Here is a 16,404-nt window from a genome sequence, read left to right as displayed (position 1 = left end):
CATTTGTGTGTGATTTCTGCCTTGAGTGTCCTTATCTTTACCTTTCCTTTCTCTCTCTCACTAACATAAAGAAATAAGGGAACACCTCAGGAAGCATGAGATTTGCTGTCCCAGGGAAATGTCAGTGGGGTTGCATTTCCCACTCTGAAAGTCATTTTCTTCGTAGTTGCATTTTCAGTGGCGTGATCATCTAGGGCAGGAACAGCGAACCCATGGCACGTGTGCCTCAGCAGCCGCTTACATCATTAAAAGATCTAAAAGGTTCGCCACACTAACCTAGGGTATTTGCATGTTACTTATTTGTAACTATTGATCTGTTTTGTCCTGTTTCAATAAGAGAATGTTTATCTTTCTCATTTCTGATACTAGGAAGAAAAGAAAATTTTAAAGATACTTGCTCAGATGAGCGATCCTTGGAATTTCCACAATAAACATTACCTTTTGGCAGAAACTGTATTGTTTCAAGAGTATTTTTGGCAACCAAGTATCACAGACTGAAACTTTTTTTGTAAACAACTGAACCAAAGTGAGAACTGACTGAAAATCCAGAGCTAGCTCTGCATTAGTTTTTATTGCTGTTGTCTTCAGTTTTTCCCACATCTGTTGCCAGCAATGACTTAATTAACTGTTCCCCACCAAGCATCTATAGTAGATGGCATAAGTGATCTTAAATATGCCCTTAGATACATGACAGCCCTTAGGTATGCAGTGAACTAAACTGATCTCAGTAATCCAGCTGATACTTCTTTGTTCCTGCTGTATTACTAACCTGTGTAACAGATAATTATCTCAGATTATATGGAAGTCTTCTTTCTCTGGCTTTCCATAAATCCCCATCCCTTTACTTAACCTGTCCTTCTGACCACCTCCTCAGCATTCTTCCCATGGTAGCCCACTGATTTTATCTCCGCCCCGAGCCCCAGGCCTCTCGCTTAGGCTTGGGTGGAAAGGAGGTGAGGAACCTGGGTGGCATGTGCAGGGCTATATGCAGAGGCTTTTTTCTATGTCACGGCCCTGACAAATGAATATGAGTGTGATACTCTGAATGATACCTTAACATTCCTGTGATCTTGATAGAAGATCTTTCCATGTCATACTTCCATCGGCTCTAGGTGTATGAGTCTATAATGTAAGAGCATGACCCTCCTATGGCACTCGTGTTCTGTTGTAGGCCTTCAACACTAGAACTGTCAAAAATCAGAAGAGTTCCCTTCCTAATAGTAAAGATAAATGAATCTTAAATTAGCAGAATTTTTTCATTTATTTGGATGGCCATGTCCCCTTTTATAACACAATTTATCTTTTTTTTGTTGTCTTAGTTTAAATGATTTTCTTTACATATAGTGTAGGCTTCTACCAACTTAACCACATACTTTCCTAATTTTATTTATTTATTTATTTATTTATTTATTTATTTATTTAGTCTTTTTGAGACAGGGTCTCGCTATGCAGTGCAGGCTGGCCTTGAGCTCACTTTGTAGCCCAGGCTGGTCTCGAACTCACAAGATCCTCCTGTCTCAGCCTCCCGAGTGCTGGGATTACAGGCTACAGGCATGCGGCACCACACCCAGCTCACTTTTCTAGTTTTAGAAAGGTTTGCTTTTGGCCCCATCTACCTAATTACCAACATATCCCCCTAACTGAGCCTTTTTCATTTCCTAGGCAGTGGGCACTCACCACCTAGTAGCAGTCTGACTTCTCCAAGCCATGTCAACTTGTCTCCAAATACAGTCCCAGAGTTCTCGTACTCCAGCAGTGAAGATGAGTTCTATGATGCTGATGAATTCCATCAAAGCAGCTCATCCCCAAAGCGCCTGGTAGAGTAAGTAATGAATAAAATATGTATTTAAATGGCTCTCTTGCTTTTTAAAAACACAGTTTGATTTTGAGATTAGTGTTAATGACAGACTTGCCTTATGAAGTCTGAGAAAAGACACCTTACTTTGCATTGCCTTACTGAGCAGCCAGTGTGGGGAGAGTTGTGATTTTACGCTGGGCTCACTGCTCAGGAGTCGGGGCAGCAGCTGTGGCCGTGTGCCAGCCGTGCTTGGCCAGTGCCTCACACTTCTGTGGGACCTGTTGATCTTAGGAGAGGACCAGCCTGAGTGTGTGAGCACATATACGAGCACGCTGTTGTTTTTGTACTGGGGTGGAGATACTCACCTTCCAGAGGCCAGACACTAACTATCCTAGGTGGAGGGATGATACAGAAATTACAAAGACCACTTTTCTGTCCTTCAAAAATGTGGTCTGTTGAAGAATCAGCCGGAGATGCAGTGAGTGGCACGATGTGGAGCACTAGTCCCTTCGGACTGTGAGGAGTGGGGAGGCTTGTGAGCAACAGAAGTTTGTTTTTCACAGTTCAGCTCGGCGTGGGCAGATTTGGGTTTGGTGAAAGGCCTGCTTTCTGCTCATAGCAGGTGTCTTGAGAATCCCTTATAAAGGGCACACCCCGTGATACAATCACCACCTAAAGGCTCCCTCTTGTAACAGCAAGGTGACTAAATTTCAGCAGTGGGGAGAAAGACGGAAGCATTCAGACCACAGCGTACAGTAAAGGATGTGCACAGAAACCGTGGGACGTTTTGGAGTCTTGAGAAATCAGGGAAGCATTCCCAGAGTGGGGAGCGGCTGTGGTACTAGTGTGAGCCTTGGAGTAGAGAGAAGGAACATGGGAGAGAACGGGGAGGGTGGACTGGACCGTTCAGGAAGGTGCAGCTGTGCTGGGGCTGGAGGCAAGCGCGCTGGGCTTCTTTTGTAAGTAGTTGAGTAAGGCTGAAGCATTCTGTGTGCTAAATGATTTTTCAAAAGCTTTAAAAATTGAAAAAATTGACAAGGTTCTGGGCATGGAGTTCTTTTAGCTTTGGTGTTTTTTGTTTTTTGTTTTTTGTTTTTTTTTTTACCATTGTGCCCTTCAGTGATAGCAGTTGGCTGTTCAGGTCTGAATTTTAGAAAGGTCGATTTGCCTAAATTGTGTAAAATGCCCTGGGGCTGGATCGCAGGTAGAACATGGAGCCGAGGCCTGGCCACAAACTGAGAAACGTACATGCCCTCAGCTAAGGGGGTACCGTTGGGAATGGAGGCAAGTCCGTGAATTGCAGGCTAACCACTTAACTTTCAGTGGATCTTTGTGGTAGGCTTTCCCTCACTAGAACACATTTGACTTTCTCCCATGGGACCTGGGTGGGGGTACCATTGTACAGTAAAGGTCTGAACTGCTATTTACATGTTCATTATGAGCAAAATACTTGTCAGCCCTACCTGGTATGCAGGTCTCTATGGCTGGACTTTGGGTTCTGGAATCACAGGAAGAGTGGGTTCTAAATCTGCTTTGTTCAGAGGTGTGTGACCTTGGTCAGGTAAACAACCTCTATGATCCTCACTTTCCTCATTTGTAAAACTAGGATCACAGTTTAAGCTTCACAGGGTCATTGTATTTTTGGTTGATGCTACTGCTGTAGCTCAGGTGTGCGTTGTAAGAAAGTCCAAATTTGCAAACCGTTTTGTGTGTATTCACAAGCAAGTATCAGCCTTTAGATATTAAACTTTTTAAAGTAAGAGACATTGTGTAGAACTGCATTTCTATTGCACATATGTGCAGATCAAGAACTAGGGCATTCATCTACAATTGCATCATTAACGGTTCCAAATCTTAGTGGTTACAAGGAAAGTGACTGTTGGTTCATGAAGGTTTTTGAGGTAGTGAAATTCAGCTTTTGAATGTGTGGGAAAGGTGAAATACGTTATGCAGGTGAACATACCGGCTCTTAGGACTTGAGTGAGGGCAGGGAGGTTAGAATAAACAAGGCAGCCAGATGAGCAAAAGGGCCTTGGGTTAGCACCTGGTTTCCTTTTCTGGGTTTTTTGAGATGGGATCTCACTGTTGTGCCCAGGCTGGCCTTGAACTTCTGGGCTCAAGCAGTCTTCCTGCCTCAGCTTCCCAAGTAGCTGGGGCTGTAAATGCACACCACTATACCTAGCTTGGTGTCTTTTCTTAATGTTGTTTGCCAATAGAAGTTTCATTTTAATTCTTCAAAATAATTGTAACCATAATGGGGTTAAGAGAAAATGTGCATTTGGAAGAAAATTCCAAAGTAAATGTCCATATTTGAAGGGTTCAGATGTAAAGAGAGTTACAGACAGTCTCTTACTCAAGTCAGTAGCTATTACTGTAAACAGAAGAGTAGAAAATACTTTGCTAGTAAATGGATATTTTGCTTCTAAAAGCATAGAACTATATGCAATAGAAGCTTGCTAATATGAGGTCAGCTCCCTATAACATTGCTGACAGTGTCGCCCTTCAGGTTGAGGGATATTTGTGAAATTCTTATGAAATAGAATAATTTAAAACATGTACCTGTTGGCCTTGTCGTAGAGACATGTACGAAGTCACCCGCAGGCTGATGGGCTACTCCTGTTTCTTTCTCTCTCTCTCTCTCTCTCTCTCTCTCTCTCTCTCTCTCTCTCTCTCTCTCTCTGTCTCTCTGTCTCTCTCTCTGGTTTTTTGAGAGTCTGGCCTCAGTCCTCCTGCCTCAGCCTCCCATGCTGGGATTATAGCTGTGCATCACGCTGCCCAGCATCCTCTCTCTTTTAAGCTTTCTTCTCTGCACCTTCTCTGTGCCCTACCCAAACACACTTCACCAGCCTCCCATGTGAAAGGCTCCTGAGTTCTGTGTCCAGGCAGCCCGTCCCGGGCTCTTCTCAGCTTCACGCGCTCCTCAGATACCCGAATCAGTGGGGACCACAGGTAACTTCATTTGGCCCAGCATTGGGGTTTTTGTTTTGTTTTTGAGACAAGGTCTGAATTGCTCAGGCTGAGCTCAAAGTTGTGATCCTCCTGCCTCAGCTTCCCACAGTGCTGGGTTACAGGTGGGCACTACTATGCCTGCCTTAGGCTTCCAATACAAGTGGAGCCCAGAGGACTTTGTGGGTAGTGAAAGTATTCTGTAGGAAACTGCAGCGTTGCATATGTGTAGTCAGACATTTGCCTCATAATCTGTAAGTGACGTAATACCAAGCTTGCCCATTAGTGTAAATTGTGGACTTTGGATACTACTATAGAATAATGGGTTGTCACAAGCATACCTCTGGGGGGCGGGCTGGTCTGGGAAGGAGGTGGTCCCGTGTGGAGGAGCAGGGAGTACAAGGGAGCTCTCTGACTTAGGGTCAGTTCGCTGTGGCCCTAACTCTGGTCTATAAAATAAAGTTTATTAACTTACAAAAGATCAAAAGAAGTAACAGGTAAACTATCTTAAACTGCACATTTCACATCTGTAGATTTGTAGTGACTTATATTTTAAAGAGAATAAAAATTTAAAAATATTAAAAACAATACAGAATTTCCAACAAGATGATAGGAAATCAAGTGATTGTTACATTGCATATTGTTATCTTCAAAGTAGCTGTTCAGATTACCAGATATAGGCATGCAAAACTGATCAAAAAATGAATCATTAACTGTTCCTTTCAGTAAACCAATAGAAATTAGTAGTATAATTATCTTAGCTATCTTTTACCCTTCCTTCTTTCTTTCTCTTCTCCTTTCCCTCATCCTAGTTGTTCTTTCCTTTTGAGCAGTTTCTTTCCCTTTCACAATATCTATTGTATGTTTTGGATTTTATTTACTCTTTCAGTTTCTTATACTAGGGAGATGATAGGATGTTTATGTGGGTCTGATTTATTTCACTTCTCAGTATAGTCTCTAGTTGCATCCATTTACCTATAAAAACCTCGAGTTTAACTTTCTTTATAGCTGAGTAATACTCCATTATATAGAAATACCACATCTTTTTTATCCGTTTGTCAGTTGATAGGCATTTGGGTTGTTTCCAGAATTCAGCTATGACAAATTATGCTGCTATAAACATGGGTGTATAGTGCACCATTTTATAAGTATCTGCAGTATAAGAAATTTGGTTTCTGTTTTTATACTTAATAAGTAAATTGTATGTATTTTTCTTATTAATTTACAAACACATACTTACCTGGGCAAATTGTAATCTAATAAAAGAAGCTTTCTTGAAACCTGCTGACTGATTATAGTAGCGTCAGTCACCATAAATGTGCTTAGAAAAATCACAAGCTTTTTCCCCCAGAGCACTTGGGCTTGAACCCAGGGCTTTGAATGGTAGGCAAGCATGAGCTACATTGCCAGAGCTTTTTTTTTTTCTTTTTTTAATAATTTCAAATATACTCATTAAATGACTAATAGTGTTAATAACACTGTAGGCTTTTTATCAAAGGATCTCAAATACAGATATCTTTCTGAGACTTAATGGACTGTTCTACCTTTGAGGTTCTGGAAATTATTACCAAGAATTGTGACAGTTCTGCATGGACACAAAGTAACAAAATTAGAAAATGAACGCTTTAACTTCAGAGCTGGTTACAGAGTAAAGATCTGAGTTCATGCAGTTCTGTCCTGTGATGCAGCGAGGGCCTCGGCAGCATCTGTGTAGCACATGGGTCACCAGCTACTGGTTCAGAGTTGTTTTGTTTCTGTCACCTGCTTATGTCTGTTGCTTTCTGTAGTTTAAGATGGTGATTTTTTTCAGTTCTTCCGGCTCCGCCTCAGTCTTGACCCACAGTAGCTCGGGAAATAGCCTGAAGCGCCCGGACACCACGGAGTCACTGAACTCCTCCATGTCCAACGGGACAAGTGATGCTGGTAAGGGGACTTGGGGAATTTAATCCTTCCTTCCTTATAAACATTTGGGATACTGGTAGTAGCATAATTTGGCCCATTTAACACCAGTCTGAGAAGGTGCGTTCTATTTTAGACCTTTTTGACTCACATGATGATAGAGATGACGACGCGGAGGCCGGGTCCGTGGAGGAGCACAAGAGTGTTATCATGCACCTCCTGTCACAGGTCAGGCTGGGAATGGACCTGACGAAGGTAAGAAGCAGAGTTGCTGTTTGCCTTGCTTTGTGTGTGTGCTAGAGTCTTAACGACGGGGTGGTGCGTGTGCTTGCACATGCCGGAAAGCGCTGTAGCTGTGCTTGATACTTCTGCCTAGTGATTTAACATATATGTGGATGAGTAAACTAAAAAGTTGTAGAGATAGATGAAATAAGTAAAACTAAATGGTTCCACAGAGAATAATGTGCGGGTTGTATGGTTTAAGATTTGAATTGTATTTGCAGCAAGTGAGAAATAGCACTTGTCTAGTTGGTATTGAGGGAAAGACTATAATAACTCCTAGTAGTCAGTTATGTGTCCCCTAACCCAGGGACGTGTCTGAGAAATACATCATTAGGTGATGCTGTCGTGTGAACACAGACCTGTGTGGGATAGCCCACAGCACACTTAGGCAACATTATCGTTGTATGGGACCACTCACCTTTGATTGGTCTTTGACCGTTTGTGTGGCGGTGCACTGCATCACACTTGTTACCCCTAATCTAAGTAAGATGAGAAACACAAGCATACACTTGTGGAACCCAGCATACTTACCAGAAATGTGCTAGCTAGGAGGGTGTTGTAGGTACTTGTCTGTGGAATCGCCTCCGTAATCATTAGGCTGCATAAGCTAAGCATCTACCCTTTTGGTTTTAGTAGTACATTCTTCTCATAAGTGGCCACTGGCCACTTACACAGTTCCCACTGGCCAGGTTCAGGCATGTGTCCATTCCTAAGCCAGACACTGGCGAGGAAGGCTACGTGCCAGGCTTAAGATTCATCTACGTCCACCCCTCAGAGCCTGGGAGAGCAGGCCACGGCGAACTCTTGCCAGACCTGAACTGACTCAGACTTCTGGTGGGGGCACAGACGTTATTGTAGTTACACTCTGGAATGCATAGAAGGAATCAGTATTTCAAAAACGGTGTTGGCAACCACAGCCATTTATTTGTATGGCCCCTGAATACGGAACATCCCGAGCTCAGCCCCCAGTACAAAAAATTCGTTGATTTTTAACTTTTATTTTCTCCTTCCTTTTATTCCTTCAATTGCTCAATTTAAAGTTTCTTGCTATATAATAGTAGATGAGAGCATAAATACGAATAAAACTTCTGCTGTGCATTCTGAGAGCTGAGGAGATAAATTTCCTCATGCAGGCTTGAGGGCAATGGTGCAGCAATGGCAGAGGAGAGCGCAGTCAGTCCCAGCGCTGGGTCCATGTTAATGATGGAGCAGTGAAAAAATTTCTCACCTCCTCTGAGCTGTATATTTTTCTACCGTAAAATAGGATAATTCCTTCATCAGTTTATATGATCATGTTTGTAAGATTTATACAGCTTGTAAGGTGATATGTATATAATGCCTAAGCAGATAGGAAGGTCCTGGGTTTGTCACTGTTGCTATACTCAGGGGGACAGGGGACGTGCACAGAGGAAGTGATCCTTGCACATCCAAGCCCCTCTGTCGTCCACTGTCTGCTGGGCAGGTGAATACACATTTCTGAGGCAGCAGCTTGAGGGCTGACCGTCCACGCGTGCCTGGGTAGTGCAGGGTGGGTGTTGATGTGACTGGAATGAGTATTTTGTAGCCATTCAGCAACCTGTTCGTCTTGAGTGGAACTAGATCCTTATGGGGCAAATGTGTGTGTTTTGCAGGTAGTTCTTCCAACATTTATTCTTGAAAGAAGATCTCTTTTAGAAATGTATGCAGACTTCTTTGCACATCCGGACCTGTTTGTGAGGTATTTGAACATAGAAGTCTCCAGTTTTCTAAGTTGTGACTCAGTAGCTTTGTGCCTGTGCCAGGATAGTTGGATCCCTTCTTACCCTTCAGTTATTTCTCGGTAAATTGTATTGAATGGTATTATATCGGATGATTAACTGCTTAACTATGATTAACTATGGCACTAGTGTTAGACATCCGTTTACCACTTTAAAAAATTCTTAACACATTAGTAATATCTAGGTGGCCAGTATTTATGGGGCCAAGACTGTGAGCGTATTTGATCCAGACAGTGGTAATCAGTATTATTTGTACTATATTCTGATCTGTATTTAATTGAGTGTAGCAAACCTTTCTCTAAAGCACCTGTTTTTCAGGTGCTTTTAGGAACTGGAGAAAGAACTTGTCTTGGTTCTTCCCTTGAGGAGTTTACAATCCAGTGTTGGAATATAGACCAATACATTTTAAATATAAAGTTTTAAGTACAAGGAATGGAAGTAATGTGAAGGTGGTATTGATTGCAGAGAGATCAGTTCACATTGGCTTTCGCTGGTAGCAGAAAAGTTTTCTTCGTAATACAAAATGTTGTAATCCATCTTCTCTCATTACATCTTTTGGCTTTGAACTGTGTTTTACTGAAACCAGAGACAGATTACTGAGGTTTCCCGTGGAGTGGGCACCTTGGCCAACACTGGTGTATACGTGTGACACTGTGTGTGTGTCTCGTACGCACATGCAGAGACCAAACTCAGGACCTTGTGCACGCCAGGCAGGTGCTGTGCACACCAGGCGGGTGCTGTACCACTGAGCCATATCCCCAGCCCCATGTGTTACATTCTTGATTAAGGCTTAAGAGAGCTATGTAATCAATTGCCAGATGGCAGAAATTCAAGTAAATATGGCATTGTATAAATAATTAAATAGTTTAGCAAGCTTTTATTGGTAACGTGGAAGTAAAAATGGGAATTATGAGTTGTTCATTAAATGTAGATTTGAATTTAAGGGCAGTTTTTGTGAGAATTTAAACTTTGGGAGCCCTGACTGAATCACTTAAAAAAATACAAAAGTACAGCTAAAAAAGCCAATGGATAAAATGTAACACTAAACACACTTGACTACATTCAGAAGCAGGAAAGGAGACTAGCGGAACAGGGAGCAAAGGAGATATGTAGGAAACAAATATCAAGATGGTGGGGTTAAACTCATCCGTATCAATGATTACACTAAATGTAAATGGAACACATTCTCCATTTGAGAGCAGGGAGCTGGGTAGTGTTGCATGCCCAAAATGCCAACACTATGGGAAGCTAAGGCAGGAGGATTGTGAGTTCTTTTCCAGCTTGAACTGGCCAACTTGGGAGCTTAGTGATACTTTGTCTTAAAATAAGAAGTAATAAAAAGGGCTGAAACTGCAGTGAAGTGTGAAGGCCTTGTGTTTAGTCCCCATATGCATACACATGAGAGGGGGTGGGGAGGCAGGCAATTGTCAGATTGTATAAAAAAGCAAAAGGTGCATCTTTATGCTCTTTCAAAGGGAGAAACTTCAGTATTGCCTAAAAAATAAAAGGATAATCATATGATCATCTCAATAGATGCAGAAAAAGCCTTTGACAAAATCTAGCATGCATTCATGATAAACCACTTGAACGGGACTAGAAGAACCTTATCTCAATCTGATAAAACCCATTTATGACAGATCTACTGCCAACATTATATTAAATGGAGAAAAGCAGTCTACTTTCCCTCTAAAATTAGAAACAAAAACAAGGACATCCACTGTCACCATCCCTGTACTCAACACTTTAGCCAGAACAGCCACACAAGAAGCAAACAAAAGGGATACGTATAATAGGCAAGGAAGAAGGGGAATTGTCATTATTTGCAGATGACATGATCTATGCAGCAGACCCAAAAAATTCTACCAAAAGACTCAGAATTAATAAGCAAAATCAGCAATGTAGCAGGGTACAAAATCATCACAAAAATCAGTAGCATTCCTATACATCAATAATGAACTCACCGATAAAGAAATTGGGAAAATACCATCAAGAAAAATTAAATACTTAGCAGCCATCCTAACCAAGAAAGTAAAAGACCCATACCACAAAAACTACATGACTTTGTGACAAAGGAGATTGAAGAGGACATTGAAAATGGACTGCACTATTCCTGGAGAAACAAAGCCAACATTGTCAACATGGCAATACTTGGAAAACAAAGAGGTTTAATGCAATCCCAATTAAGATAGCACCAGCATTCCTCAAAGAACTAGAAAAGGCATTGCTAAAATTCACATGGAACCAGGAGAAGACCCAGCATAGCAAGTGTAATCATGGGTAACAAGAGCAAAGCAGAAGGCAATATGATCCTGAACTTCCAAGATATATTACAAAGCTACAGTAATAAAAACAGCATGGTATGGGCACAAAAACAGACATGAGGATCAGTGGGACAGAAGACAGGATACAGAAACAACCCAGACACATGCAGCTGTCTGATCTTTTCAAAAGGGGCCAAATATATATGCTGGAGGAAAGATAGCCTCTTTACCAAATGTTTGGGGGAAACTGGTAATCCACATGCAGAAGATTGAAGCTAGACCCATATCTCTTACCGTGTACTAAATTAAAATCAAAATGGATCAAAGATCTAAATATCAAAATAAAAGTACTTAACCTGTTGGAAGATAAAATAGATAAAACTCAAAATAGGTAAAATAGATTTTAAAAATAAAATAGGTAAGAACTTAAAGAATTAGATCTACCAGAGTAAAATAAAAAATTGGGCATCTGAAATGAATAGATAATTCTTTAATGTACAAGTGGCCAATAAATACATGAAAAAATGTTTACTATGTCTATTCATTTGAGAAAGGCAAGTGAATACAACACAGAGATTCCATCGTACTCTAGAAAGGATATTATTATCAGGAAATCAAATAGTAACAAATAGCTGGTGAGGCTTCAGGGGAAAGAAGAATCCTTCATTGCTGGTGGGAATGTAAGCTAGAATACCCACGATAGAAATCAGTGTGGAGATTCCTGAAAAAACTAAAAATAGCAATTGCATTCAACCCGCTCTTCCCCTTGTATTTTCCTGAAAGAGTTAAAACATCATATTACAGTGATCCATGCATACCCATGTTTATAGCAGCACAGCTCATAATGGTTACATCTTCCAAACAGCCTGTGTGCTCATCAACAGATAAAGAGAATGTGTTATTTATACACGCCGTAGACCTACTACGCTGCCATAAAGAAAGATAAACTTTAGTCATTTGTAAGAAGCTCAGTGCACCTGGAGATCACAGTGTTAAGTGAAATAAATCAGACACACAGGCTTAAACATTGCAGGTTTTCTCTTAAGCCCAAAATATAAGTAAAGTACAAAATAAAAGGTAGATAATAGGAAACAGATCTTTTACAAAAATGAAGGGAGACCAAGAGATTCGGGGGGAAAGGAATGAAAAAAGTGTTAAGTTGTGTTATGTACACGGACCAACTCCCCGCAATGAATGTAATAATCATTATGTACTGCAAACATGTACTAATAAAAATAAAAAAGAATAATAAAAGGATAGCCATGTGCTATGGCACATGCTAATAATCGCAGCATGAGAGAGATTGAGGCAGGAATGTCTCAAATTTGAAATAAACTTTTAGGCGAGCCTGGGCTGCATAGTGAGTTGAAGACTAGTCTGGACTACATAGCAAGACCGTCTCAGAAGTACAGTACAGGACTAGGGATGGAGCTCAGTGGCAGTTTTTTCTTTCTTTTTTTACTCATTCACTTACTTGGTTTTTTTAAAAACAAAGTCTCCCTGGGCATGGTGGTACACACGTGTAATCCCAGTACTGGTGAGGTTAAGACAGTAAGATCACTGTGAATTCAAGGCCAGCCTGAGCTACAGAGTGAATTCAGGGCCAGCTTGGACTACATAGCGGGACCCTTTCTCAAAGAAAAAAGTCTCAGTGTGTATGTTAGGCTTATCTTGAACTCACGATAGTCCAGGCTGATGTGAGGCGATTCTCCTGCCTCATTCTCCGGCGTGCCGGGGCGTGCAGGAGTGTGCCTCCGCAGCCGGATCGGGAGCACTTCCTCACTACGAACAGAGACATAACAAAGTTGGTGTAGCGGTGTAGTAAGCCAAGGAGACTTTTAAAACAGGAAATATTACCAGAGACAAAGACGGACATTTCATAATGATAAAAGGATACATTTATCAAGAATAAACAATATTTCTGAATGTGTTTTTAGCACAGCTTTGAATACATGCAGCAAGAACTGGCTCAAGGGCAAAATGCACGAGCCCACCAAATCCTCCCGCAGGACCTGATGGAACAGGCACCCCCACCCCATGCCTCAGACAGTCAGTGAGGCGCTAGAAGATCCAGACAGCACTGATAGTCAGCTGCACCCAGCAGGCCTCTTCAGCACTGCCCAGCACTTGCCTGACACGTACTCGCAGTCCTTCCAAGTGCACAGGTGCTTTCATCCTGGTGAGCCGTGTACTTGGAAGCTCTCGTACATTTCACAGTATTTGCAGTCATGTAGAATGTATTTCCTGACCAGAAAGAGTTAAATTAGAAATTGATGGCACAGCTAGAGAGAAATCTCTGTATTCGGCAGTGAAGCAAGCAGCACATTTCTTTGAAGTTCCGGAACAGACTAGTCAGTGGCACGAGGAGTCCCTGGAGCTGGGAGGTGATGGCTGGGAAGGAGCGGTGGTAGAACTTTTTAGGAGAATGTGCATGTCCCATGTCCTGGCTGGGTGATGATCGAGGAAGGGGACATACCATTTGCCCTGACACTAAGATTGGTATGTTTAATTGTATGTATCCTACCGCAGTTTTCAGAAGAAACTTTGAGGTAACTTCTGGTCCTGGGTCTTCTTGGGCCCCGTGCCTCAGGCTGGAGCATGCTGGGCCGCAGCAGCTTGCACATTCAGTGTTGCTTTCTCTCTCTTGCAGCATTAGTGACCAGAAGGATCCCAGGGATCGAATGGTTCAGGTCGTGAAATGGTACCTCTCGGCCTTTCATGCAGGAAGGAAAGGATCGGTTGCCAAAAAGCCGTACAACCCCATCTTGGGTGAGATCTTCCAGTGTCACTGGACGTTACCAAATGATGCTGAGGAGAACACAGTGAGTCCCGGGCTCACCGTGCCGACTGTACAGTTGTATGCTGGTCATAAGATTCCACTTCATTCAGGGGCAGAGGATAATCTTGAAACAGTGGTTACTAGATCAGCAGATTTTGAAGACAAGCAGAAGGGAAGAGTGACAGGAGATGAGAGAATGAGAAGTCAGATCATCCAGAGCCTTGCACACTGGCTTCGGGGATCTCACTTTTATTTTGAAAAGATCAGTATAATTATTTCGTGATGGATACATTTAGAATCCAGGAGACGTAAGTATGGCAGAGTTGGTTCACTCCAGCGACACACCACACGGAAAACAGACGTGGGCCGGGGACCGAGGGCGGAGGCAGCCAGAGTGCGGCCTTCCCGTGTTCCTGAGCACTTGGTGGTGTCATTTAATGATAAGGGAGAGGGCGGGCTCCAGGAGGGAAAATCCAGGAGTTCTAAACTGCAACTCAAGTGTGAGGGCCTGGTAAGCACGTAAGTAGAGCGCTCAGCTCGCAGCAGGGAGCTCCAGGGAGAAGTCTGGGTGGAGACTGAGCTCCCAGGGATTGTCACACCGTTAGGTGGTATCATAGAGCCCTAGGTTTGACTCAGGCGATACATGAAGAGAACGGCAGGTAATCAAGGACTGAGCTCAGCGCGCTGACATTTAGAGATGGGCTCGAGGGGGCCAGCAGGAGTCCAGCGCATGCTCTGAGGCTTCCCGGCTTGGGAAGCAGAGCCGTAGCCCACAGCCCCGGCACTGCGAGTGTTCCGGAAGCACGGCTCTCCGTGCCTCTGCCGGTGACGTCCTCCCCGCAGCCCTTCCTGACAGCACAGGTCGGGTCTGCTCCTCTCTGGCAGACGCCAGAGCCCGCTCTGTGTCCTGAGCCAGGCCTACGAAGCCTTGAGAATGCCTTGGAGCAGCCGGGAGACTGGGAGACTGACTCAGGGCGGTCAGTGTCCTCAAGGCCGCAGTAGAGGGGTGGAGACGTGCTCGGGGCGGGTACGGGAGGCAGCGGACTCCAGCTGTTAGTCTCTGCGTTTGTTCCTACATGGGAGGAAAATGATGCTGTGTTTGTTTGCAGGAGCTAGTTTCAGAAGGACCAGTTCCGTGGGTCTCTAAAAACAGTGTCACATTCGTGGCTGAGCAGGTTTCCCATCATCCGCCAAGTAAGTTACAGAGCTGTTCTGCAGCCTGCGCTTGCGCTCGGTTCTGCCCAGAGAGGGTCAGGACAGCTGTGCGGCTGGGGCCGCTTCACCGCCACATGCCTTACCGAGCGTGTCCTCCCTGCCCCTGGAGTGGAAACTCGGTGGACTGGTTCCTCTCACCCGATCCTTGCATGTTTCAAAGACTCATCATGTCGCAGATTCAGAAGGATTTGGGAAACCAGTGTTTTATGCTTCTAAGTTCATCTGGTGCATAATGATCTGGGGATACAGCGACCTTGGTGACTTTGGGACAGTTTACGTGATGGGTAGCTTTCTGCCCAGTGCGTTTCAGATGCAGGGGCGCTGATTCATATCCTTAACATCGTGTTTGTTTCATGAAGTAGTAAGACTGGACGTACTGGGTGGGCTCAGATAGGGGCGTATTTACCGACCAGAACAAATACCTGTTTTGATTTTAAGCCTTCTGGGTTGGCCGTATCCTCGCATGTTAGGGGAGCTCCTGCCCACTTGGCTCTGAATAGGTGCTTGCGTTGGGGGAAGGGTGTAAAAAGCAGGTGGGTCCCTCATGGCCAGGTTTGAGACTGTTGGGAGGTAAAGGCTCTGCGGCGCCAGGATCTCCCCCAGACTGAGGTGGGGAAGTGGCTGTAGCTGTACGGTACGTTAATGGAAAATGCTTTCTATTCAGTTTCAGCCTTTTATGCTGAGTGTTTTAACAAGAAGATACAATTCAATGCTCATATCTGGACCAAGTCAAAGTTCCTTGGGATGTCAATCGGGGTTCACAACATAGGGCAGGGTAAGTTCGTGGCGTTATCAGGTAGACTACATCGTTAGTGGGAGGATGTTACGTTGTTCTAATATGTGCTAGACACTTGCCTATAAAGAAGAACGCCCCCAGAGAGCAAGACTGGACGCCATTGCGTGCACATAAGCGCGTCTTTGGGGGTGAGGACAGGAGCAGAGTACGCAGTAGCCCGTCCCTAAGTCGAACTGCGTATCCACCGCGGCCGCTGTGATGCTGCCCGTCAGAGCTCTTTTCCTTCTCTCCGCAGGTTGTGTCTCGTGTCTGGACTACGACGAGCATTACATCCTCACGTTCCCTAATGGTTACGGAAGGTAAGTAGCGCTGTGCTCACTGCCTTGGGTGAGGAGCAGACCTGCTGTTCCTCAAGCCCTGCCTTCTGTTTCCTCTTCGCTTAGCCTTACCTGAGCACTTTTTCTTTTGCAGGTCTATCCTCACAGTGCCCTGGGTGGAATTAGGAGGAGAATGCAGTATCAATTGTTCCAAAACGGGCTATAGTGCAAACATCGTCTTCCACACTAAACCTTTCTATGGGGGCAAGAAACACAGAATTACTGCTGAGATTTTGTAGGTATTTTTCTGCCTCAGTGCTTTTCTGCTTTGCTGAAATGCTTTTTCTTTTGTCTTGATGCCTGTTAGGAGTTGACCATTTTACTGGATTGTCTTTGTGTACATCTCGTGTCAAT

General features: G+C 43.6%; 1 protein-coding gene across 1 annotated transcript in view; it reads left to right on the top strand.

The window, feature by feature from the left end:
• The window catches only part of Osbpl9 (oxysterol binding protein-like 9), a gene marked incomplete in the record, with an annotated part of 147,682 nt that overhangs the window by 126,596 nt on the left and 4,682 nt on the right, over nt 1–16,404 (top strand). The window contains 9 exon segments of the mRNA XM_005398602.2: nt 1,663–1,822; nt 6,555–6,667; nt 6,780–6,898; nt 8,557–8,642; nt 13,594–13,765; nt 14,832–14,916; nt 15,602–15,712; nt 15,969–16,032; nt 16,145–16,285. Of these exon segments, the coding sequence (XP_005398659.2) occupies nt 1,663–1,822; nt 6,555–6,667; nt 6,780–6,898; nt 8,557–8,642; nt 13,594–13,765; nt 14,832–14,916; nt 15,602–15,712; nt 15,969–16,032; nt 16,145–16,285 (1,051 nt within the window).

The sequence above is a fragment of the Chinchilla lanigera genome, unplaced genomic scaffold, assembly GCF_000276665.1.
Source record: "Chinchilla lanigera isolate Chin_1 unplaced genomic scaffold, ChiLan1.0 scaffold00063, whole genome shotgun sequence".
Lineage (NCBI taxonomy): Eukaryota > Metazoa > Chordata > Mammalia > Rodentia > Chinchillidae > Chinchilla > Chinchilla lanigera.
The sequence above is the reverse complement of the archived record's forward strand: the minus strand, read 5'-3'. Positions and strand labels throughout refer to the sequence as shown.